This window comes from Pristis pectinata, chromosome 9 (assembly GCF_009764475.1).
Source record: "Pristis pectinata isolate sPriPec2 chromosome 9, sPriPec2.1.pri, whole genome shotgun sequence".
NCBI classification, from domain to species: domain Eukaryota; kingdom Metazoa; phylum Chordata; class Chondrichthyes; order Rhinopristiformes; family Pristidae; genus Pristis; species Pristis pectinata.
The window spans coordinates 87227394-87252330 of NC_067413.1; the positions used below are offsets into that span (position 1 = coordinate 87227394).

Genomic DNA, 24937 nt, shown 5'->3' on the forward strand with positions numbered 1-24937 from the left:
CCCCAGATAGCGATGGTTAAAGAAATTTAAAAACCTATTCCTGATTAAAATAAACCAGAAAACCACTTAAACCCACGAAGCATCAATGTGCAACAAAATAAGATGACCCTAGCTTTCAGCCGGTGTTTATGAAAAGTTGCAGAATGCGACTCGACGTTGATAAATGTATAGAAACACCTCCTCTGCCTATCATAATCACCAAGAAGACTTTAGTACCGTTTGGATCCAATTCAAAAGGCAGACGTGGTCAACCAGGGGGCGGGGTTTTGGATTGGTCATGAAAGATGCCCCGATGAGGAAGGGGCGAGACCACGTGTGGACTAGGGGTTGTCACCTGCTCACACTGTCCTGGTTGTTCACTGGGGAAGTGCGCGCATTCGTGGAGCTCGTTAGAGAGTGGTTGTTTTGTTGTTTGATGAAATCATACAATCTTATGAGCAGAGTTGGGCGCTGGTCAGCTCACTTAAGCTACCGTGACTGCTATTCAGTTATTCCCCTCTCCTTTTACCTCCACCCTTTTCCCTCCCCTTGTTACCTACTTCGTTCCTGACCCCACCCCTCTTCTTACCCTATCAACATTTGCTTTTCAGCTAGTTAGTTCTTTAAAGCGAAATCATGGATTCTGCGAATGGCAGTACTTCTGGTGAGGCGTTCCTTTCTATACTCTAACAAAAAGCATACATTTCTGAGGAATATCATATATACTCATTGGATGTTAATCAGAAGAAGTATCTTATTTGTTTTCTGATTTATCAGAGCAGTAACGTTCTCTTGCTTTTTGTCACTGTTTAATCAAAAGAGCCCAGCCTTTTCCAATTTCCCCCACAGTTTTGGCCTCTTGCCTTTTTTGTTAAGTAGGCTGTCTTTTGTATTCTCCATAATCTAGATTTAGTTCCCAAACTGCAGCACTTGAATGCATTATTCAAAAATGTTTTAGTCAATGGTTCATACAAATTTAGTACTGTTTTTGCTTCAGTATCATATTAATCCTGCTTTTTTTAAAAAAGAAAAACTTTGACAACATATTCTCACACATTTTACATGTGCACTGTAAAATATTCTAACCCTAACCTGAATGTGTAAACTGTACCTGGTTTTAAAGTTGTACCATTTTCACGCAAAGGGAGCTGTGATTTTTTTTCGATGTGTGAATGGAGTTTTTTTTACACTGAAGAGGTATCTTATGATTGACCCCATAACGTTTAATATTAATACAGACTAAATCTTAATAGTTAATTGGATGATCTCTTAGACTAATTTTCTACAGAGTCAATGAATAGAAATGCTAATTAGATAAACATGATCTAACATTCTTTGAAAGAGATAAGAAAGAATGATTTGTTGTTTAAAATGCTTCAGGTGCTTGAAGCAAGTTGTGTAGTGAAGCAAAGGCCATCAGTGCAATGCTCCCACTCTCAATCTTTCATGCATAAAATAAGATTTCTTTATTAGTCACATGTACATCGAAACATAGTGAAATGCATCTTTGAGTAGAATGTTCTGGGGGTAGCCTGCAAGTGTCACCATGCTTACAGTGCCAACATAGCATAGCCACAACTTCCTAACACGTATGTCTTTGGAATGTGGGAGGAAACCAGAGCACCCGGAGGAAACCCACGCAGACGGGGAGAACATACAAACTCCTTACAGATGGTGGCCATAGTCTGCAGTTTGGAAAGGAAGTAGTTTTATATATCAGACCTTGTATCAAAAATCCTTTCCTGTTTAAGAGCTGCTTCATCGGTAAACATTCTGCTGGGCATCATTCAGTAGCCAGCTCTATGAGTGGGCTAAACTACCAGTATTATTAAGCTGATTGTGTATGAAAATGCCCAACACTTGAGACTCATTGCCTTTTGTGTTTTCTCGTCTGCAGAATTCTTGATCTTGATGCTGAAAATGCATTCAGCATTTGATCTGGAACACTAACTTTGAAATAATACTGCAGAACAGTTGATTGCTGAGCTACTGAAGAGAGAATTTATTGCTTGTGGTACATTGTCTAACTTACTCATGTTCTTCGGATCCTTCCCTTTGGTGCATGGGCAGGAAGTATCCTCTGGGGGGAGAAAATGATACTGAGTTATGCTATGTATAACATATAGAACATAGAATACTACAGCACAATACAGGCCCTTTGGCCCACAATGTTGTGCTGACATAAAAACATTGGTTATTTAATATTTTAGTATTCTGTTCAAATTATGTCACTGTTTACATTTTCACAGAACCCCATTTCTTGATCTTCATTATGTTTATGTGGTTTCTCTCTAAAATGTGTTTTTAACTTGGTTGAATCTTGGACAAATATTTCAACTGGGCAACATTTGGGATTGAGGGTGGGCAGCAGTGGTGAAGGAGTAAAAGGATGATTTGGAAAGGAAGACTTGTATTAAAGGTAACCTACCACAGTTTCAGAAGCTCCTGAGTACCTCATTGTTTGTAAGATATTTTATAAAATTTGGATGCCAATGTGGGTCAGAGAATGTAAATTTTGTGATGTAGAAATATTGAACATATGAATTCTGAAAGGGAGTTACAGAGAGAATGTGATGGGAGAAAGTGATAGGGTTTTAGAGAATGAAAATAGTAATGTTACAACCTGGTGGCTAGGAATAGTGGGAGGTGAGCTGCTGAAGGTATGCCATTATCTAAAGCTGTGCCTAAGGCCAGGCAGAAACTGTTTCATGTACTTCGTATTAGGTTTTGGAAGAAATGCAAGGTGATGACCACATTGTGTATGGGATTGTGATAATGGAAGATATGGAATAGGTTGAAAGTTGTAGCTACTTGAAGTTGGTGGTAAAAGTGAGGGGGAATGATGGTTAAGTAGTTCAGAATTGTGATACTTCTGATTAAAAGGTTGGATTTAATGTTTCAAACCTTCAATACCCTTGGTTTGGGGATGGAGGTAGATGGTGGAAGAACAATATGGGTTTTCCACAATTCAAGTCACCCTTGTCCTGTTATGTAAAGTTTTCATTCATGGCTTCCTGAATATGTTACAAGCACAACTAGGAGACAAGAAAACTGCAGTGACGTAGTGTAATCTATTAAATATAATCTCCTTTTTGCCTGTCTGGTCAGGATATGAATATTTAAATAATCTACTTGTTCAGAATGTTATGGGTATTTAATAATTAATTTCAGTTACATTGTGTGAGATTGTATTCGACAATCTGGCTGCTGACCAAAGATGGAGTTTAGTTGCTAGCATTCTTATTCCGTGTACAAGTAATTTCATTTCAAATTGAGACAGTTGTAACATATATCACAGCTTTTGCATTAAGTTCGATGTTAGAGGGGAGTGGAATTAAATGTTGCCTTGGTTTATATCTGTAATGTGCATAGGGTGAGCAAGAACCTAGACTAGCAAAGTTCTCTCCAACTATTATAGCACCATTAAAACAACCCAAAGCTGGCACAGTTAGAATAGAATCAAGGGCATCTTGTAACCCACACCTGTACATAGTGACCACCAATTCGTGATGTATTAGAATAAGTGTCCAATTTCTTCCCAGTGGAATGTCAGCTGTTTCTTGCTCATCCCATTTGAAGAGAATTATTTGCAATTATTTGTGTTGTTCGTGCATGTTTAAACCCACTGAAATAGGAAACTGCTGTTGGCAGCACCATTCTATGTAGAGTTTACTTAAACCCATTTTATTTTCTGTTCCAGAGGAAGTTTGCTCTCAGACTTTGGAGGAGCTTGCAGAATTTCCATTTTTTGAGACGGATATTAAAGAACTGTTTGAAGGTGAGATTTTGTACATCTGCCCCCATGACTGATTCAGCTAAGAAGTTAGATATTTCCTTTTGAGTAATAATGTGATAGCCCACGGTCCCTCAATAGAATGGGGTTTTATGCTGCAACAATCTATAATCTCATGGCCCATCATACCCCTCATTCCTCCATTACCATCAAACGAGATGACTGCTCTGGCTCAATGAGGAATATGAAAAGATTATTGCGTCATTAGCCATGCCTAAAAATGGGGTGCAAAGCTACATTGTAGGGTTATGTGCATGCTAAAGAGCAAAATTTGTATGCATTTGATAGGTCTAAGTGATTAGCAACCAGATGATCAAGTCAGCAGTCTGCAGTTTTGTTACATCTACTTGAAAATGATCCTGAAAAATTGAGCAACCAATAGATAGAGGAAACTTCATGAATCTCTTCATGGATGTTAGAGTTCCATGCTTGAACTCAGAAGACTGGAGGCTGAAGTGTTTGCATTTGATCCCAGAGGTGCTCAGTGGATGACATTTCTCAGCATCTTTTTGTGCTCTGCGCTATCACATACCAATCTCCAGCAAATTCTGTAATTCCACACGGCATCATGAAATGGAGTTAAGGCTATGGACACTGTCAACATCTCACCTTTTGTACTGTGCTATGGAATTAGCAATTCCAAGATAGCAATAGCACTGACATCTAATGACAGGACTGACCGAGGGTGAATTCTGGCACTTTCTTCACACAGTAGATTAATCTACCCAGCCAATTAACTATCCAGTGACAGGGAAAGTGGAGGGTTCACCAGTGAAGCACAGCAACAACATGCTTGCTTCATGGTTTTGACAGGACCATTTGGCTCTGGACCTCATTGTAGCCTTGGTTAAAAAAAATGAATGTGAACCGATTTGCTGAAGTAACATATGTTACTGTCCTTGCAAGGTAATATACACCCAAATATGGCTTCAGTAAAACTCAGGCCAAACCAAGTCTTTGGGAATGTAATAGTTCTACAAGGCACCATCCAAAGACAGTCATCTGTAGCTGCTGCTTCACTGATCTTTCCTCCATTCCAAGGCCAGAAGTGAAATATTCACTAATATTTGCAATGTTCATCTCCCTCCTATTTTGTAATTCCTCAAGTAATGAAGCAGTGTCCGCATGAAGCTTGACTTTGGTGTTCAGGCTTGACAGATGTACAATATCTCAAGTGTCAGTTAATGTCTATGACCATGAGGGATCCTAATTACTTTCTACTGACTTGGAATTATATTACCATTTAATATCTTGGCATGCAAGGGAGTCATCATTGTCCAGAAATGCAACTGGAATAGCCTCATAAATGATATGGCTCCTGTAAGTGTTCATAGGCTGAACATTCTTTCAAGTGGTTCATCTTCTGCTTCCCAATGTCTCTACCATTAGAAGATGCATTTTAGTTGATTACTCTCCAATTCAGTTAGGAGATGGGTTCGATCAGGAGGACATGATTGACCAAAATCTTACCCAGCTCTAAGAGACCATGGGAGTTCTTTAAAACAACTTTCTGAACATAAAAGGCTGCACATAGAATTTTTTTTTTCAGCTTATTCATTCACAAACAAGATTAACCCAAGGACATAATTTGTGTAATGTTTTCTCCATAGTCTGATTGTCTGTGGAATTTGATTATTTTCAAGTTGCTGATAAACTTCCCCATCAAAACAAACCTTCTGTGAAAATTGATAACACCGGTCTATTTGGATTAGGATGCATGGCCATGAAGCATAAACTGAACATAGAAGCAGCAATCACAAAGAGGGGTTTGTGTTAATCAGTTGTCATGGGCGTGATTCCTTTACATTGTAAAAGGTAGTATTTAGGGTAAATTTTGGAAACTTGCAAGGAAACTGCGGACAACTATAAAGGCAGGTTTTGATCACTAAGGTGAGTTGTGTCCAGAATCAAAGTTGGAGGTAATTATGTGGGAGCCAAAGTTGCAGTTAAGAGTTTAAGAACTGTGTAAGGTTATTGGAGTACAATAGCTGCAGCAGTGCCTAGTAGTTTAGTTTATTGTAGAGTGTGGCATTTATTGTCATATCCTTTAGTAAATTTTGTAGCTTTTGTAATACCTTATGTAGAACAGAATAATTAATATAACATATTAGTTGTAGTGTTACTTAGTTTCAGTAAACTTATAAATGTGTTCTGAGTTGTGCTGCTCTGAATCTTGATTGTTTACTCCATCTGGAAAGGTTGCGGCTGAACACTAAGTACTGTATCAGGCAGGACAACCCATGCATTAGCTGGGTATAGATGCAGCAACTCTTAACGAGCTTAATAATACCCAAGGGACTGCAGTGTGTTTGATCAAAAGGCAAATAGAAAAAATTAACTTTTATTGATGTAGAAGATTTTGCAAAATGTTACTTGACTCTTGGAAAACTTTTAATTTAAAGTTTTTAATTTTTTAAATTAAATGTACTGATTTCAGTTTCAATGTCGATTTAAAAATCAGGAGAGTTAAATTATCCCAACATGGGGCATCAAATTGTTTTGATTATTGCTTTGATTTTTGGCTCAACTTTTTTAAGTTATAAATGAGTTTATAACTCATTATCATAGAGATTACCTACTTGTTATTCTACAATATTTCTCATCTCCACACTGTCTCATCTCATCTGCTGAAACCCTCATCCATTCCTTTATTTTCACTGACCCTTTGACTGTTTTCTACATTTTGTAAAAATTGAGCACATCCACATCTGTTGTTTGCTTACTTGTGCTAAATCCCATTCACTCATCATGCCTGTGCTTGTTGACCAATATTGGCAAATTACTTGGCAATGCCAGTTTTACAATTCTCATTTTCTTTCTGAATCCTAAGATGGATTTGCTCTTCTATCCCCATGACCCTCTCCATTGCTCCAAGACATCTGTAACGTCTTGCATATTTTAATTCAATTATTGGCGAAGGTCTTGGCTGCCTAGGGTCTGAAGTCTGGAATTCCCCCTCAAACTCCCTTTCCTCCTTCTTAAGATGTTCCTTAAAACCTGTTGGACAGTTCTTATTGATTGGCCTGAAACCTTGTGTAGCTTTTGACATTTTTTTCTGATTACACTCTTGTAGCATGTCTTGGGATTATTATTACTGAGCTAAAGACTATAAATGGAAGATGTTGTCAGTTCAATGGAAATGCATTGTACCTAAATGGATTAATGTGATTTATCTTAGTTGTTTGTGGAACTTCACTGCTGGAGAATGGCAATGACCATGTAGGGTTTGAGATCTTTCAGTAAGGTTAACCACAAACGTAAGTGGATTTTGAGAGACTCCCCAAAAGATACTCTGAATTGCTCAAAGTAGAAATCAAAACAATTTTTAAAATTGTTTTAAGTGTGTCAGCTGTGTTTTAGTTTCCTGTTCTGAGAAGGTTTGAAGAAAAAGAATGCCTTTAGGGAAAAGAATAAAGGGAAGGAATATTTTGGTTCAGTGATATTGTTGAGATAGTTTCATCAAAGTCACTAATGCCTTTTGACATTGACAATTTGAGCGTAGTTTTAGCTTTCTCTCACTCAGTTGCTATATTCTTCATCCGATGGGTTTAGTCGGTCATAATAAGCATCAGGCTGATGTTGGAAATTGGGTCTTGCTGCTGGTGATTCAGAATCTGGTTTATTATCACTGTCTTGTATGAGGTGAAATTTGTTGTTTTGTGGCAGCAGTACAGTGCAAGACATAAAAATAACTGTAAATTACAGAATATATAGTGCAAAAAGAAAGGAATAATGAGGTAATGTTCATGGACTGTTCAGAAATCTGATGATGGAGGGGAAGGAGCTGATCCTGAATTGTTGAGTGTGGGTCTTTAGGCTCCTGTACCGCTTCCCTGAAGCACTTCATTATGGTAGATGTGAGTGCTACCGGGCAATAGTCATTGAGGCAGCTTGCCCTGCTCTTCTTGGGCACTGGTATAATTGATGCCCTTTAGAAGTGGGTGGGAACCTCAGACTGTAGCAATAAGAGGTTGAAGATGTCCTTGAACACTCTGGCCAGTTCGTTAGAACCTGAAGATATGATCTTCATATAAATTGGATCTCTAGATAAGTTGGTTGACCTGAAGATATAAGATATCACTTGGTAATGGAGTATGGAGAGAACTTTTTTCTGCATTATATTTGATGACTAAAATAAGCTGCTTGTTATTGCTATTGTAGCATTTTTTTTTTGTGTCCCTTAAGTGGGATTACCCCTGATTGTTTCACTTTTCACTCTTCAAATACAATTGAGTAATCTTGGAAATTTGATTTTTTTTTCAAATTATTGTCTTTGTGCAGAAAACTAAGCAGATAAAATTATCAATAATTCACTTTTTATTTAGTTCACGACCAAGTAAGTGGACAAAGAAGTCACAAGACGCAACCTCCAAAGCAGAAAAGAAAACGAACACATGAAATGGGAGGAAAAAGCCTTCCAGCAGGGGAAGGAAGAAGAAAGCCACCAAATTATTTTGTCTCAATACCTGTGACAAATCCAAAGGTATTGGTATGCACTGGAAATTTGCAGGTGTGCCTCATCTGTCTCTGGAGTTTGGAATTTGTTCAGTTGTTTAGATTACAAATTACTTTTGCAGCAGTCAGCAGGAAACTTGGAACTGTTTTGTGAATGGCCTTGATTATCTTTTAGGTAATATTAAATTAATTTACTCCCTACTGACTGTCTTTTCAGGGTTATTCATTAACAGGCTGTGCAAGTCTACCAATGCTATCAGCTGAGTGCTCTGGATACATTCTGTCCCTTTGCTTTTTTTTATTATCTGCAATGTACTTGAAATGGGGAACTCCATGGTAAGGGGAAAATGCTGCTACCATTAAAATCCTTCTGTACTGTCGCTGCTACATTAACATTTTGGTGATTAAGATGGAGGCTGCATTTCTCATCAGTACAGGATCATATCCCCAGTGCAATGAGACTTGACATTGATGTCCTCCGAATATTGCATTTCTGGTTTCATTTATGTGAGAAGCAGTTCCACTGTACTCAATCAGCATAAAGGGACATTGTAGGGTGGAGAGTTGGCCAGGTAAAATACTTTGGTGAAGGCAAGTCAAAATCTGTTTATAAACTTCTAGCTTTCTTTGATTTTTTTTTATTGTGTGTGAAGAAAATAGTTGGAGTTATACAGGATGGAAACAGGTCCTTCGGCCCAATGTCCATGTCATTGAAGTGCCTTCCTGAGCTAGTGAAATTTGCCTACATTTGGTCCATATCATTCTAAATATTTCCTGTCTTTGAACCTGTGCAAATGTCTTTTGAACAATGTGATCATACCTGTCTCTACCACTTCCTCTGGCAGCTCATTCCATATGCCCACCACCCTGTGTGGGGGGATCTTTTCTCTCTGGTCCCCTTTAAATCTTTCCTCTCTCTCCTTAAACCTATGCCCTCTACTTTTAAACTCTTCCTCCTGTGAGAAAGACTATGACCATCCACCTTATCGAGGCTCCTCATAATTTTATGAACTTCTATAAGGCCACTCCCCGGCCTCCTCTCCAGGGGGAATAAAGCCTTTTGTAACTTGACCCTCCTGTCCCAGCATCATCCATGTGAATCTTTTCTGCATCCTCTCTAGCTTAATCACATCTTTCCTGTAGTATGGCAACCAGAACTATACACAATATTCCAGGTGCAGTCTCGTGTCCTAGACAACTGTAATTTTGAGAAGAGGGGTGGTGAGTACAGGACTAAAGGTGTTATATTTGAAATAAAGTAGATGAGCTTGTAGTGCAGTTAGAAATTGGCAGGTATGACATTGTGGGCATCAGAGTCATGGGCGAAAGAAGATCACAGCTGGGAGCTAAATATCCAAGGATACACATCCTATTGAAAAGGCAGGCAGAGGGGGTGGGGTGGCTCTGTTGGTTTAAGGAAAAAATGAAATCAAATCCTTGTCAAGAAGTGACATAGGATCAGAAGATGTAGAATCCTTGTGGGTAGAGTTAAGAAACTGCAAGGATAAAAACTCCCTGATGGGAGTTGTATGCAGGCCTCCGAATAGTCGCCAGGATATGGGGTACAAATTACAACAGGAGATAGAAAAGGCATCTTAAAAGGGCAATATTGCAGTGGTCATGACGGGACTTCAAAATGCAGGTAGATTGGAAAAATTAGGATGGTACTGGATCCCAAGAGAAGGACTTTGAACAATGCCTATGAGATGGCTTTTTAGAGCAGCTTGTGGTAGAGCCCAAGAAGCAATTCTGGATTTAGTGTTTTGTAATGAGGCAGACTTGATTAGGAAACTTAAGGTGAAGGAACCCTAAGGAGGCAATAACCATAATATGATGGAATTTATCCTGCAATTTGAGAGGGAGAAGCTGAAATCAGCTGTAACGATATTACAGTTGAGTAAAGATCACTACAGAGGCATGAGGGAGGAGCTGAAATGAGTTGGTTGGAAGGACATCCTAGCAGGGAAAACTGGAGCAGCAATAGTAAGAGTTTCTGGGAATAATTCGGGGGAGAGCAGAATTTCATCCCAAGGAAGAAGAAACTCACTAAGAGGAGGTTGAGGTAACAATGGCTGACGAGGGAAGTCAGAGACAGCATAAAAGCAAAAGAGATGGTGAAAGTTAGTGGGAAGTCAGATGATTGGTATGCCTTTAAAAACCAACAGATGACAACTAAAGCCATGGGGGGTGCAGAAGATGAGAGTAAACCATCCAATAATATAAAAGCCTATTCTAAAAGTTCCTTTCTGAATACATTGAGAGAAGCAGGAGTGGACATTGGACTGCTGGAAAATAATGCTGGAGAAGTAGTAATGGTGAACCAAGAAATGGTGGAGAAACTGAATAGATATTTTGTCTGTCTTCACAGTGGAAGACATCACTAACATGCCAGAAAGGTGTTTGGGAAGCTGAAGGTGGATACATCACCTGAACCATATGGACTACATCCAAGAGTTCTGAAAGAGCTAGCTGCTGAGATTGTGCAGGCATTGGTAGTGATTTTTCAAGAATCACTAGAGTTGGGAAGGGTCCCAGAGGACTGGAAAATGATAAATATAACACCCCTGTTTAAGAAGGGAGGGAGGCAAAAGATGGGAAATTATAGGCCGATTAGCTTGACCTCAGTGGTTGTTAAGATTTTGGACTCCATTATTAAGAATGGAAGTTCAGAGTACTTGGAAGTGCATGATAAAATAAGGTGAAGTCAGCATGGTTTCATTAAAGGGAGATCTTGTCTGACAAATTTATTTGAATTCTTCGGAGGTATCAAGCAGGTTAGATCAAAGAGTCGGTGGACATTATTTACTTGGATTCTCACAAGGCATTTGACAAGGTACCGTGCATGAGACTGCAAAACAAGTTAAGGGCCTATGTTGTTAGAGGCAAGGTACCAGCATGGATAGAAGATTGGCTGATTGGCAGAAGGCAGAGAGTGGTGATGAAGGGGTCCTTTTCCAGATGGCGGCCAGTGTCTAGTGAAGTTCCGCAGGGGCCAGTGTTGGGACTACGGTTTTTCACTTTATACATTAATGATCTGGATGATGGAATTGATGGCATTGTGGCCAAGTTTGCAGATGACATAAAGATGGGTGGATGGATGTAGTGTTGCAGAGGCAGGGAGTCTGCAGAAGGACTTGGACAAGTTAGGAGAGTGGACAAAAGTGGCAGATGGAATAGTGTAGGGAAGTGTGGAGTTCTGCACTTTGGTAGAAAGAATAAAGGTGTAGACTATTTTCAAAATGGGGAGAGAATTCAGGAATCAGAGGTGCAAATGCACTTGGCTGTCCCAGTTCAGGATTCCCTTAAGGTTAATTTGCAGATTGAGTCAGTAGAAGGAAGGCAAATACAATGTTAGCATTCATTTTGTATGCTAATATATAATATAAGCAATATTACATAAGCTAATATATAATATAAGAATACAATATAAAATCAATGATGTTCTGCTGAGGCTTTATAAGGTGTTGTTAAGAATGCATTTGGAATATTGCGAGCAATTTTGGGCCCCATATCTAAGGAAAGATGTGCTGGCCCTGGAGAGAATCCAGAGGAGGTTCGTAGGAATGATCCTGCGAATGAAAGGCTTAACATATGAGGAGCGTTTGATGGCTCTGGGTCTGTACTCGATGGCGTTCAGAAGGATGAGGGGAGATCTCATTGAAATCTACCAAATACTGAAAGGCCTGGAAGGAGTGTATATGGAGAGGATGTTTCCAGTAGTAGGAGAGTCTTTGATCTGAAGGGGCAGCCTCAAAATAAAGGGATGTCCCTTTAAAACTGAGATGAGGAATTTCTTCAGGCAATGAGTGGTGAATCTGTTGCCACAGGGGGCTGTGGAGGCCAAATTATTGGGTGTATTTAAGGCAGAGATTGATAAGTTATTGATTGGTAAAGGGGTAGAAAGTGGGAGAATGGGGTTGAGAGAAAAAAAAATCAGCCATGATTGAATGGTGGAGCAGACTGGGCCAAATGGCCTAATTCTGCTCCTATATCTATGGTCTAATTCTTGTGGCCGCCCATTCAAAAAAAACTCAGACGTATTCATGAGACACAATTTCTCATGCTCACAGCCATGGAAACTATTCCTAATCAGTCCTTGATGTTCCAAGTGCAGATAGATCCTGTCTGTCAAAATCCCCTCCGGTAACTTGCTCACCAGCTTGTCATTCCCTTGTGTGTCCTTGCAGCCCTTCTTAAATAATGGCATGTTAGCCACTTTCCTGTCTTCCAGTGCTTCAGCCATGGCTAAAGAAGATACAAAAATCTCTGCCAGGGCCCCAACAATTTCTTCACTTGCTTCCCACAATGCTCTAGTTTATTTGCTGATACCTGGCATGGCCAAAATCTCCTTTTCAGTTTCAGTAGTTGTCCTTAAATCATCTTTGCTGATGTCCACATACTGGGCAACATTCATTGTTCCAAGGTTGCATGCCTCAAGAATGAGGTAGAACTACTGTTTCCCAGATATGCAAATATTTAACCTTCCATGTGTCCACCCAGGTGATTTCACTTTCCCTGTTGGGGGGCAGCCAGCACAAAGCCTCAGAAAGGTGTTAGGTCCCAGCAAATGGGAATGATATTGGGTGGTATTGGAGGATTGGAAAGAGATGCTCAGCTTATAAACTGTCACAGAATGAATAACACTTCGGAAGAAAATGTAAATTATCTGAGAAACCGCTAGTCTGACTGAAATGGTAAAATGGCTACTCCTTGAATATCCCCTGGCATCCATGAAATATAATTCACCTTAATGTGTTCAATTCGCCTGTACACCTTTTTGTGCCAAAATCTAACTTTTAAAAAGGTGTTCCCATCATGTGGGCAAAAGATAATGGCTTTCATGCTGTAATCGGTTTTTGTTTTGCTGCTGCTGATAGAGAAGCTTTATCATAATTTTGCTCCTTCATCAACAACCAAGTCATACCCACAGATAGCTAGAGGTAATGGGAAATGAGCAAACAGCATTCTTTATCTTATAACATCTAAGGTGCTAACAGAATGGATTTGTGACTGTTCTGTGATTAACTATGCTTGGTGTTGAGGAACGTGGCTGTGGTTAGCAGTTAAACAGTTGTAGTGATTTTTTTTAAAATGTATTTCTTTCTGTTACTTATAGCGTCCTTTCATCTATGCCATGCCCGAGTCATCTCAGCTTGTGAATCCATTGCTGGGAGCCATCCATTCAATTTGGGTTGGTGTGGTGGTGTACTGGATTGTAACTGTTAATACTTGTACTTCTTGAAGTAGAGTATAGTTCATATGAAGTGCAGGATAATGTTGAAAAATGATACTGTCTCAATCCATCTTCAGGTTTCTGCCTTCAACACAACATTGACATTGTCCTTTTGTGAGTGATACCTTGTGGATCAGATGTAAACTAATTTTCTTTAGCTTGTGTACACTTTGACACGGCTCCATGAGCTATCCATCCCCATGCATCTCTATTCAGCAGAGGGTGAAACTACCCTTGCCCTTCAATGGTTGAAGCCAGATTTGCTCCTATCATGACTCATGACATCTTTCCCACCATCACCCAGAGTCTTCTCAGATCTATTCTTGATGCCCCTCTATTTCTCATCTACTTACTATCTCTTGGTGACATCATCAAAAGTGCAGCATCAGTTTCCTCATGTGCCCTGATGACGTGCAGATTCATCTCTTCAGTCTGCTTGTCCAGTAGCAGATGAGGAGAAACCTCCTTTGATCACCAGCAAAAAAATATCTGTTCTCCAGATACTGACTCCACTTCCCTCTGGCAAATGTCTGAAGCTGAGCTAACCTATTTACACCTTGGCATTCTTTTGACCCCTTATGATCTCCCCTTCAACAAAAGGACCCAAGTTGCCTTTGGTAATTTAGCTTGTTGCTCTCTCACTGACACCCTTTATGTCTGCACTCAATTATTCTAATGTTTTTCTGGATGGCTTCCCACCCTAGAAAAACTTTGCCTATGATAGATCTCATATTCTCCAGTTTACACCTAAGCTTGCTGACCAAGATTGGAAATACTTTAATTTTAAAACTCTCTACCCTTGGTTTCCATGGTGTCACTCCTCCCTGTCTCTGTAGCCTCTTTCAGCTCTACAACCCACCAGTTCTGGCCTCTGTGCATCCCTGATTTTAATTATCATGTCTTCCCTTGACTAGGCCTAACCTTGAGGATTGCCATCCTAATTTCTCCAACCCTTTGCCTCTCCTTTTAAGATGCTCCCTGAAACCTACTACTTCCATTCCTAATATCTTCCTGTAGTTTGGCATCAAATTGTATTTTTCTTGTCAAAGTCAAGTTTATTGTCATATGCACAGGTGCAATGAAAAACTTGCTTGCAGCAACATCACAGGCACATAGCTTCATATAAGTAGCATTCACAAGGAAAACATATCATACACAATTTTTACAAGAAAGAACACAATTAGAATAAGTCAATTTTAATGCAAGGTGGTCATAATGTTGCTAAACTGTAGTGATTAGGGTTGTGCTGGTTGGTTCAAGAACTGAATGGTTGAAGGGAAGCAGCTGTTCTTGAATCTGATGGTGTGGGACTTCAGCTCTCTGTACTTCCTGCCCACTAGTAGCTGCAAGAGGTGGTACGGCCTGGATGGTGGGATCTTTGGATGTTGCCTTCTTGAGGCAGTGCTTCTTGCAGATACTACCAATTGTGGGGAGGGACGTGCGTGTGATGTGTTGGGTTGAGTCCAGTACACTCTGCAGCAGTGAAGAGTGCTAACAGACTGCACTGAATTGGAAATGCAGCAGGGAGTATGACTACAGCAAACAAACTTTTGTGAGCAAAGTCATTTTATGCAGAAAACAGGGTATATTCAAAGGGCAGAAGAAACAGAAACTAAAACCATTTCTCTAAGAAAATGCAAACAGTGGAAGAAAGTTGAATGTAAAATATGTGCACATAATCTCTCATGGGCAATTGAGGCAGTGTCATCATCAGTTTGATTTTCAGGAAGTACCCAGTCATCTCCACCCTGACTGGTTATGGTGTTGTCACTAAATGCAGTCACATAGTTAAGTTCCTTGAAATATTTTACATTGTTTGAGATATTATGGAAATGCAAGATATTAAAATAATGTTTCCTAACAGCTGCTTTGTGTCCACTTAATATGTATTCTCTAACCATATGTTTATTGAAAAGAATAAAATCTGCTTTAACTGCTGTTGAAAACTTCTAATTAACACTTGATACTTCAGCACAAACATGTGGAAATGCCATAGTTTAAAAAGTACTGTGGGGTTGGGGGATACCATTTGGGCATCCATCTGTATTTCAGTAGTGTAAAAGTGACAGGAAACTAACCATCAGTATAATTTGTAATTTGCTTTGTCAAGCTTTTTAAATGGTGATTCAGACCATGCTTAAACTTTCATTGTTATCCCCTGAGCTTCAGAAGTGTTAGACTAATCTTGGCCTATTTCTTGTGCTTTATTTTACAAGTGCTCCTTGGTCAGTATAGATAAATTTATTTATTTGAACCAAAATTGTTTAGTTTGAAGGAATGGCCTAAAATTCTATTCTAATTTTTGTATGTATTCTGGTGAGGTATTTACGTTTTGAATTAAATATTATTGTAACTTTTCCCCTTCTCAGATTTTGGACAAAATTGAAGATATTCAGGAGCTAGTGGTGACCAAAGAACCCAAGTTGCTTCCTGCTGTTGTTCCTGTTGGAAGGATGCATTTGACCATTATTGTTGCTCACTTAAATACACCAGCTGAAGTAGAAAAGTAAGTAGAATGAATTGATTTTCTGGAACTCTGGGGCACACAGTTTCTCCCCATTATTGCTTCCCATGCTCATCATAGTACCGACTAGTGTCGGGAAATTTTTGGATAGTTACAATAATTGTAATGATTACAAAAGTTGTATGTTATTCAGTACATGTTCAAATCCTTTTCACAATTAAACCATGCAAATTTACCATGACAGTTATAACATTTTTCCTGACAGATATTAAGCTAACTGGTCTGTCGTTTCCTGGTTTCTGTGTCACTCTTTGTTGTTGAATAAAGGAGTTTAATTATCTATTTGCCTCTTCTGCATGTCTACAATTCTCCTCTATTAGTTGCTGATTTTTGGAGATGTCTCCTCTTTTAGGAAGGTTCTCTTTTTTTTAATTTCCTTAACCCACAAATAATTATTCTATGCTTTGTGACTGAGGAAGATGCTCAATAAACCTTCTCACTTTGATTCTCAGAAAAATATGAAGTAGGTTGATATAAAATAAAAGCAGAGAATAGTGGACACAATCCGCAGAACAAGCAGCATCTGTGGAGAATGAAGCATATTTAACATTTCAATTAAATAATCTATCCTCAAAACTAGGAAATGTTGAGGTGGAACCCAGAATCAGGTCTATTATCACTGACATATGTTGTGAAATATGTTGTTTTGTGGCAGTGGTACAATGCAAGACATAAAAATTACAATAAATTAGAAAAATAAATAGTGCAAAAGAGGAATGACAAGGTAGTGTTCATGGACTGTTCAGAAATCTGATGGCAGAGGGGATGAAGCTATTCCTGAAATGTTGAGTGTTGGCCTTCAGGCTCATATACCTCCTCCCTGATTGGTGGTAATGAGAAGGCATGTCCCGGATGGTGAGGGTTGTTAATGATGGATGCCACCTTGAGGCACACCTCTTCAAGATGTCCTCGATGGCAGGGAGGGTTGTGCCCGTGATGGAGCTGGCTGAGTCTACAACCCTCTGTAGCTTCTTTTGATCCTGCACATTGGAGCCTCCATACCAGGTGGTGATGGAACCAGTCAGAATGCTCTCCACTGTACATCTGTAGAAATTTGCAGGGATCTTTGGTGACATACTGGATCTCCTCAAACTCCTAATGAGGAGTTTGGCGTGCCTTCTTCATGATTGCATCAATGTGTTGGGCCCAAGATAGATCCTCTTGAAGCTGCTCACCTTTTCCACTGCTGACCCCTCAGTGAGGACTGGTGTGTTCTCCTGACTTCCCCTTCCTGAAATCGACAATCAGTTCCTTGTCTTGCTGACGTTGTGTACGAGGTCGTTGTTGTGACACTACTCAACCAGCCGATCTATCTCTCACTCCTGTACGCTGCCTCATCGCCCTCTGAGATTCTGCCAACAACAGTGGTGTCATCAGCAAATTTATAGCTGGCATTTGAGCTGTGCCTAGCCACACAGTCATGAGTGTAGAGAGAGAGTAGAGCAGTGGGCTAAGCATGCATCCTTGAGGTGCACCTGTGTTGATTGGCAGCAAGGAGGAGATGTTACTACTGATCCGCACTGACTGTGGTCTCCTGATAAGGAAACTGAGGATCCAGTTGCAGAGGGAGGTACAGAGACCCAGGTTTTGAAGCTTGTTGATTAGTATTGAGGGGATGATGGTGTTGAACGCAGAGCTGTAATCGATAAACAGTAGCCTGATGTATGTTTTGCTGCTTCTAGGTGCTCCAAAGCAGAGTGGAGAGCCAGTGAGATGGTGTCCACTGTAGATCCATTGTGGTGGGAGGCAAATTGCAGCGGGTCCAGGTCCTTGCTCAGGCAGGAGTTAATTCCAGCCATGACCAACCTCTCAAAACACTTCATCACATAGATGTGTGTGCTACTGTGTGATAGTCATTGAGGCAGCTCACCCTGCTCTTGTTAAGCACTGGTATGATTGATGCCCTTTTGAAGCATGTGAGAACCTCCAAATGCAGCAGTGAGAAGTTGAAGACATCCTTGAATACTTCTGCCAGTTGGTCAGCACAAATTTTCAGTACCCAGCTAGGTACACTGTCAGGGCATGATGCCTTGCGATGGTTCATCCTCCTGAAGGATGTTCTAGTATCGGCCTCTGAGACAGAAGTCAGTGTTGCCAGATGCTGTGGGGATTTGCACAGGTGTAATGTTATTCTCCCTTTCAAAGTGTTCATAAAAGTCATTGAGCTCATCAGGGAGTGAAGCATCACTGCAGTTTATGCTGTTGGATTTTGCCTTGTAGGAAGTAATGGCATGCAAACCCTGCCACAGCTGTCATGCATCTGATTGTGTCTCTAACTTCACACAGAATTGCCTTTTCACTCTCATGATGGCCTACTGTAGGTCATACCTGGAATTCTTAGAGCGTTCTGGATCACCAGTCTTGAACACCACAGATCTAGCTCTCAGAAGACTGCAAATCTGGTTCATCTAGGGCTTCTGGTTTGGGGAAAACTCAGTATGTTTTCAACGGCACACACTCATCCATGCAGGTCTTGATGAAGTCAGTGATGGCTGTAGCATTTTCAATCCGATCTGAAGATGAATCCCTGAGTGTGGTCCAGTCCACTAATTCAAAGCAGTCCTGTAAATGCTCCTCCGCCTCCCTTGAGCATAACTTCCCAGCGCTCACCACTGGTGCTGCGGTCTTCAGCCTGTGCCTGTCTGTTGGGAGTAGAAGTACAACCAGGTGATTGGACTTGCCAAAATGTGGGCCCGGGATGGCACACTAAACGTTTTGATGGTAGTGTAACAGTGATCAAGTGTGTTGGCTCCTCTGGTTATGCAGGTGTTGTGTTGGTGGTAGAGACTTCAAGCTGGCCTGGTTGAAGTCCCCCATGATGATCAGGAGAGCATCAAGGTGCACTGTCTTGTGATGATTGATCATGGTGCTCAGCTTCTCCAGTGCCAGCTTGACATTTGTCAGGGTTGGAATATACACTGCTACCAGGATGACTGTAGAACTCCCTTGGCAGATAAAATGGATGACACTTGACTGCCAGATGTTCTAGGTTGGGGGAGCAGGACTGAGACAGAACTGCCATGTCTATGCAGCACAATGAGTTAATCATGAAGCAAATGCCTTCAACTCTGCCTTTACATAATGCTGCCATCTGGTTCAAGTGGTGGATGGTGAAGCATTTGGGCTGGAGTGCTGGAGTGAGCCATGTCTCTGTGAGGCTGAGTACACAACAAGTTTTAGGTGGAACAAGTTTTATGATACAGAAAAGTTCAGTGTTTGGGGCAACTCCTTTGGTTGGGTTGGTAACATTGAAGGAATCAACAAAAGTACAAAAGATGTGATGTTACAAGGCAAAGGTTGGTAATAGGACATAAGGAAACAAAATAAGGAGGAAGTGTAAATAGGAATAGCAAATTTCTTAACTGAAATAGTTGAACTCTAAGAATCTGGAAACTTGTAAATGATAAACCATTGCCACTTGAGATAGGAACATTGTAGGAAGATGAGGATGGGCACTGGAATAGCAATGGAACAAAGAATTGACATGACAGGCAACTGGAAACTTGGTGAGGATTATGTGAAGGGACTTTGCAAGGAGGATGCCCCATCTTTGTTTCCCCTCACTAATGTTCACAGTGGATACAGTATATTCCATTTTTAAAATTCAATTAAGTCGTATTGCTTGGATGGAGTTCCATTGAAAGCTGGGTTTTAATGGCTTGGATGGTGGAAGGAAGGACATAAAAAGATGTCTCACTTCTGCAGTTGCACAGGAAGGGAGTGAGATTCCGTAATGGAAGAGTGTACAAGGGTGTTGTGGAGGACGCATTTCTGGTGTGATGCTGGAAGAGAGGGAGATGTGTTTTATGGTGGCATTATCATGGAAATGAAATTAAGAATATGATCCATTGAATGTGGTAGGAAAGAATGTTGGGGAATGAACACCAAATGGAACAGATATGACTGAAGATCCTGTCAACTATGGTGAAGGGGTTGTTCAGTTGAGGTAAAAGGAGCACTAGTATGTCAGAAGCACTAGTATGGAAGGTGGCATCATTGGGACAAATGGGAGAAACTGAGAGACTTTACAGGAAGTGGAATGGGAAGAAATATCTAGTTGAGCTAGCTGTCAGTGAGTAGGCTCGTGGTGGATATTAGTTGCTTGCTTTTCCTAAGGAAATGTTGAGGAATCTTTGGGAATAAAATGCTGGTCATGGGGAAAGTGATGGAAGGAATGAAACTGGCAGAAAAATCTATGGAATCTTCCAATTCAAGGAACAATTTCAATCAATAGAGGGGTGGGGGTTGGGGGGGGAGAAAGAACATTTGAATCTGAGATGATTGAAATAGGAATGTTCCTCCCATCTCAAAAGGAGGCAAGTATTTGTGAGTAATTGGTGGGGGGGTGGTGGTGCAGAGAAGGGAAAATAACTGCAGTTGCTAGAGATCTGAAATAAAAGCAAAGATTGCTGGAGGCACTCATAAGATCGGGTGGCATGTGTGGAAAGAGAAACAGCTAACATTTTGAATTGAACACTCGTCTAACATTGAGTGTTTGATCTGAAATGATAACTGTTTCTCTTTCCACAGATTCTGCCTGACTCTCTGTTTTCTGCATTTTCTGTTTTTGTATGCAAGTAAATGGGACGGAAAATTAGTTTTATTACTTATTATATTCCATCTTAATTAAATTTTTAAGATGTAGATGAGAAAAGGTGGAAAGAATTATTCATGTAAATCAAATGTCAGTTTCAAGATTGCAGCTACCTTTATAAGCTGCAATATGTTTCTGCTTTATGGGTGGTTCTTGGGCAGGGAGTCCTGCACCTGATTTTGCTAGGCAATCTCCTGTCCAAATACTAACCAATTTGCTTGGCTTTGATCAGACAGGATCAGGTGTTTCCATATTCTTACAAATAGGCATTTATAAACATATGCTATTAAAATTTACAAATAAATTTATTAACAAACAGATGCTTGAGAATAGCAAAGTAAGTTCTATATTTGCAAATGAAACTAACTATTGTTATAATGTTTCTCAATTCCCAGAGCTGTGACAGCACTACAGCAGTGCAAAAGCAAAGTGGATTCCATCCTGGAGGGAAAACCTCTAACTCTACTATTCAAAGGAATAGGGCAATTTAATGATCAAATTCTGTTTGCAAAATTGTCAGAAGAAATGAACAATAAAGTAATATCCACACTTGGAGCAGTGGCAGGTCAGTATAAAATTGACAGACCAATCTAATTTAGGATTTGATTATTGCTGTGAACCTATTTTGTTAAGGATTATTGTTTAACTCTATAACTTGCAAAGATCAATTTACAAACTTAAGTGCTGGGCATTTTCTTAACCATGTCGTAAAAATATGGACAACCTAATATTTGTTTGGCTTGTGCAAGCAGAATTACCTTCTGCAAATTACTGAAGTTGCTTGCATCCTGCCTTCTTTGTTTTTCATTAGCAAAAATTAATTGGATAATATGTCCCCTAATTAGCAGCAATTGATTCAACAATAACAAAGAACAAGTTGGAATTTTACTGCTAGATGCTGTATGCAGCTAATGTAATTTAATTATAGGAGAAGGTGCAGTGCAATCTGGATAAGAATACCAATTGCCCATTTGGAGCAGAGTGGAGAGTGCTCCCACTCCAGGGAATTGGCACATAACCTAGGCTACCACCAGTAATGTACTGAAGGACTGCTTTACTGTTAGAGTTACTGTCTTTCAGATAAGACAACAAATGAGCTCTTGATTTAAAGTCTTAAGTAGACAGACAAGTTCCAGCACTACTCTTTCGAAGAAGAGCAGGCGAGTTCCAGGCCAGAGTTCATCTCTCCCCCTCAAGCAACGATGTAATATCAGATTATTTGGTCTAAATCACATTACTATTTGTATGGTCTTGTTAGACATGAAAGTATGGGCTAAATGGTGTATTGGTAAGAATGTGGCCAATACATCACAAATGGGCAATGTTATCAATACAACCATTCTGATGAGAAATTTAAGTTACTTTCACTCTTGGATCTTTGTGTATTTGTGATTTGGCTTTTGCATTCCCTCAGTTTTAACTACACTTAACTGTGCTTTGAAAGATATGAGATATATGCCATTAAAAGGCCATCTTTATTTTCTGTTTCTTAGTTTGTTCTTGATCCACCTATAGCCAGAACCAAACGTATGCTGACCTGCTGTTTCTCAGACACTTTGTGTAGATTTTGAAATGCTTCTTAAACTTTAGTGAACTTGCTTGCCCATTTCTCGCCCCCACCCCTGACCTGCACCCCAGTCCTCTGTTTGTGCTGCAATATTGATGAGTCCAGGAAGCAGGAAGTTGTTGATTTAACCTAGATATTTAGTTGGCCACTCTTGGTGGATGCAAGTGGTGTGAGCTAACTGCTTACTTCACTAGAGAAGTTATGTAAATTTCAGTTTTAAATTTGTTCATTTTTCCCCTTTGCCTCTTGTTGGCTGATTTGAGGACCACCTCCCTTCTAGTGACTTCCTGTAAACTTAGACACGAGAGTGGTGGTAGACTTTTTAGTTTAAATGCATTGCAATTTTGAAGGGCTTTACTTAGATGGGCATAAAGCACAGGATACCTGTCTTTTCTCACTGCCCTTCTGCACCCCCTTCCCCCTCCCCCCCACCCCTCTCCTGTCTTTCCTTCCCATAATCTCCTGAAGTTTGTGTACTGAGACTAATTCTAACTTGTTGATCTCTCAGAACAATATACAAGTTGTATAACAGACATCAAACTTGGCATTTTCTTGATCTGCAGAGTTCAATTAATTGGTGCAGCTAGAGGTTACAAAAATAATTAATGGACAAAATGAAAGACCTTTGTGTTGAATGCACAAAGCATTCAAAACAAAACAGATAAATTGAGAGTGCAAATACAAAAAAAAAAATCTGGTCATTACTGAGATGTGCACAGTGATGTAAATTTGGATCTGATTATTGAAGCATAATGATGTTTGGGAAGGATAGGAAGATTTTTAATAAAAGGTAAAGGAGTAACTCAGTTAAATCATGATGGTACTCGCACAGTAGAGCAGGATGACGAAAATTCAGGAAACCAGGGTGCAGAAGTGATTTGGGCGAAGATGAGATATTAAAGACAAGCAGTCACTTGTGGGAGTGGTATGCAGGCTCATTAACAGTAACCACGTGGTAGGACACTTTGAAAAAAGAAATAATGGATGTTTCTCAGAAATAATGGATAGTAATAATCATGTAGGACTTTAATATACAAATAGACTGGAAAAAAAAACAAATGTGCAAAGGTAGCCTAGATGAGTTTGGTGTTTTTGGTATAGTTCCAGCATGTTCTGAAGCCAATCAGAGTATAGGCCTTGGTGTTAATGCAATGAGATGGGATTAATGACCTCATTATGAAGGCTTCCTAAGGTAGCAGTCAACATATTTCAATTCTATATTCAGTTTGAAGGAGAGAAGAATGGGTCCAAATTCAGTATTTAAAACTAAAATAAATGAAACAATAAATGGAAATCATTTAATGTTTTTTCCCAGAATACACAAAATAGATGCGTTCCAATGAGAAAAGAAAATTGCAAGGGGAGAATCCATGTCTGTGGTTAAGTAAAAGATAATATCAAACATAGCATAGTGCAGAAGATTGAAAAAATAATATAGGAACAGCAACAAATGACTAAAATTAATAGGGAAAAAATAGAGTATGAGCGAGAGAGCCCGCCAGCAATGTGGAAGCAGTTTCTAGAGTCGTTTCTTTTTTTTTAAAAAAAATGTGTCTTGGTCTGAAAGAGAATCTGGGTCATTAATGAGGGAAAACAAGAAAAACAAATTCAAGTCTTTGCTCTAGAAGATTCGGGTAACGTTCCAGAAGTAGCTGTAACTTGGAACTGGGAGGGAGCAGAGCCTGATTAGATTACAACTATTCAAGCAGTAGTACTGAGTAAATTGTTGGAGCTGCAGGTTGATGAGTCTCCAGATCCTGCTGGACCTAATCTTAGGGTCTTAAAAGAATTGGCAATGAGTTGGTTGATACTTTGGTTTCCATTTTCCAATACTTCCTAGCTTTCTGGAAGATTCCAATAAATTGGAAAGTTACAAACGAAAACTCTCATTCAAAAGGGCAAAGGACAGAAACTGGGAAACTACAGACAGTTAGCTACACGTCTGTCGTAGGAAAAACATTAGGAGCTATTATTAAACATGCTAAAGCAGAGTATTTAGAAAAATTTAGGGTAGACGTGCAAAGTCAAGATGGTTGTGTTTGACTCATTTATTGAAGTTCTTAAAGAAGTACTTTGTGCTGTGGATACGGAGGAATCTGTGGATGTTCTATACTTTGATTTACAGAAGGTACTTGATAAGAAACCACATCAGTTTATTGTGGAAGGTGAAAGCTCATGGTGTAGGAAGCAATGTATTAATGGAGCTGGAAGCTTGAGCTGACATGAAACAGACAGGCACAAATGGGTCTTTTTCTTGGCAAGATGTACTGAGTGTTGTGTCAAAGGGATCAGTGCAGAGGCCATGATGTTTTATAATTTATGTAAGTAATTTGGCTGAAGGCACCGACTGTTTGGTTGATAACTTTGCTAACAACACAAAGGTAAGTAGGAAAGCTAGTACTGTGGAAGGTCAGCCACTCAGTATATTCTAGACAGATTGTTTTATTTGGATATTAAGGAAATTGTGGGATATGGGGTTGGTGCAGAAAAGTGATTAAGGTAGAAGATCATCTAATACTGAGATAGGATTAATGCAGGGTTTGTGTAAAACGTGTGGTTGATGGCTGATGCAGACTTGATGGGTTGAAGGGCCTGTTTCCGTGTATCTCTGACTCTGTCCGTGCTGAATAATGGAGCTGGCATGATGAGATGAATAGCCTATTCCTGCTTTTTCTCATGAAAATACAAATTAACATAATTTCCAAGTTTATACCTGAGCTTATTCATTTGTGTCAATTAGGGTTACAATGTTCACAGCAATGCGTTTTAACCAATGATCCATTAACATACAC

At 39.7% G+C, this 24937-nt stretch overlaps 1 protein-coding gene across 1 annotated transcript in view; it reads left to right on the plus strand.

Annotated features, from left to right (window-relative positions):
• The first annotated feature begins 561 nt into the window (after positions 1–561).
• Positions 562–24937, plus strand: part of LOC127574026 (A-kinase anchor protein 7-like) — a 49837-nt gene continuing 25461 nt past the window's right edge. Inside the window, exons 1-5 of the mRNA XM_052022619.1 lie at positions 562–643; positions 3680–3757; positions 8098–8255; positions 15830–15966; positions 20974–21143. Coding sequence (XP_051878579.1) covers positions 616–643; positions 3680–3757; positions 8098–8255; positions 15830–15966; positions 20974–21143 — 571 coding nt within the window. The 5' untranslated portion in view covers positions 562–615. The remainder of the gene's footprint in view (positions 644–3679; positions 3758–8097; positions 8256–15829; positions 15967–20973; positions 21144–24937) is intronic.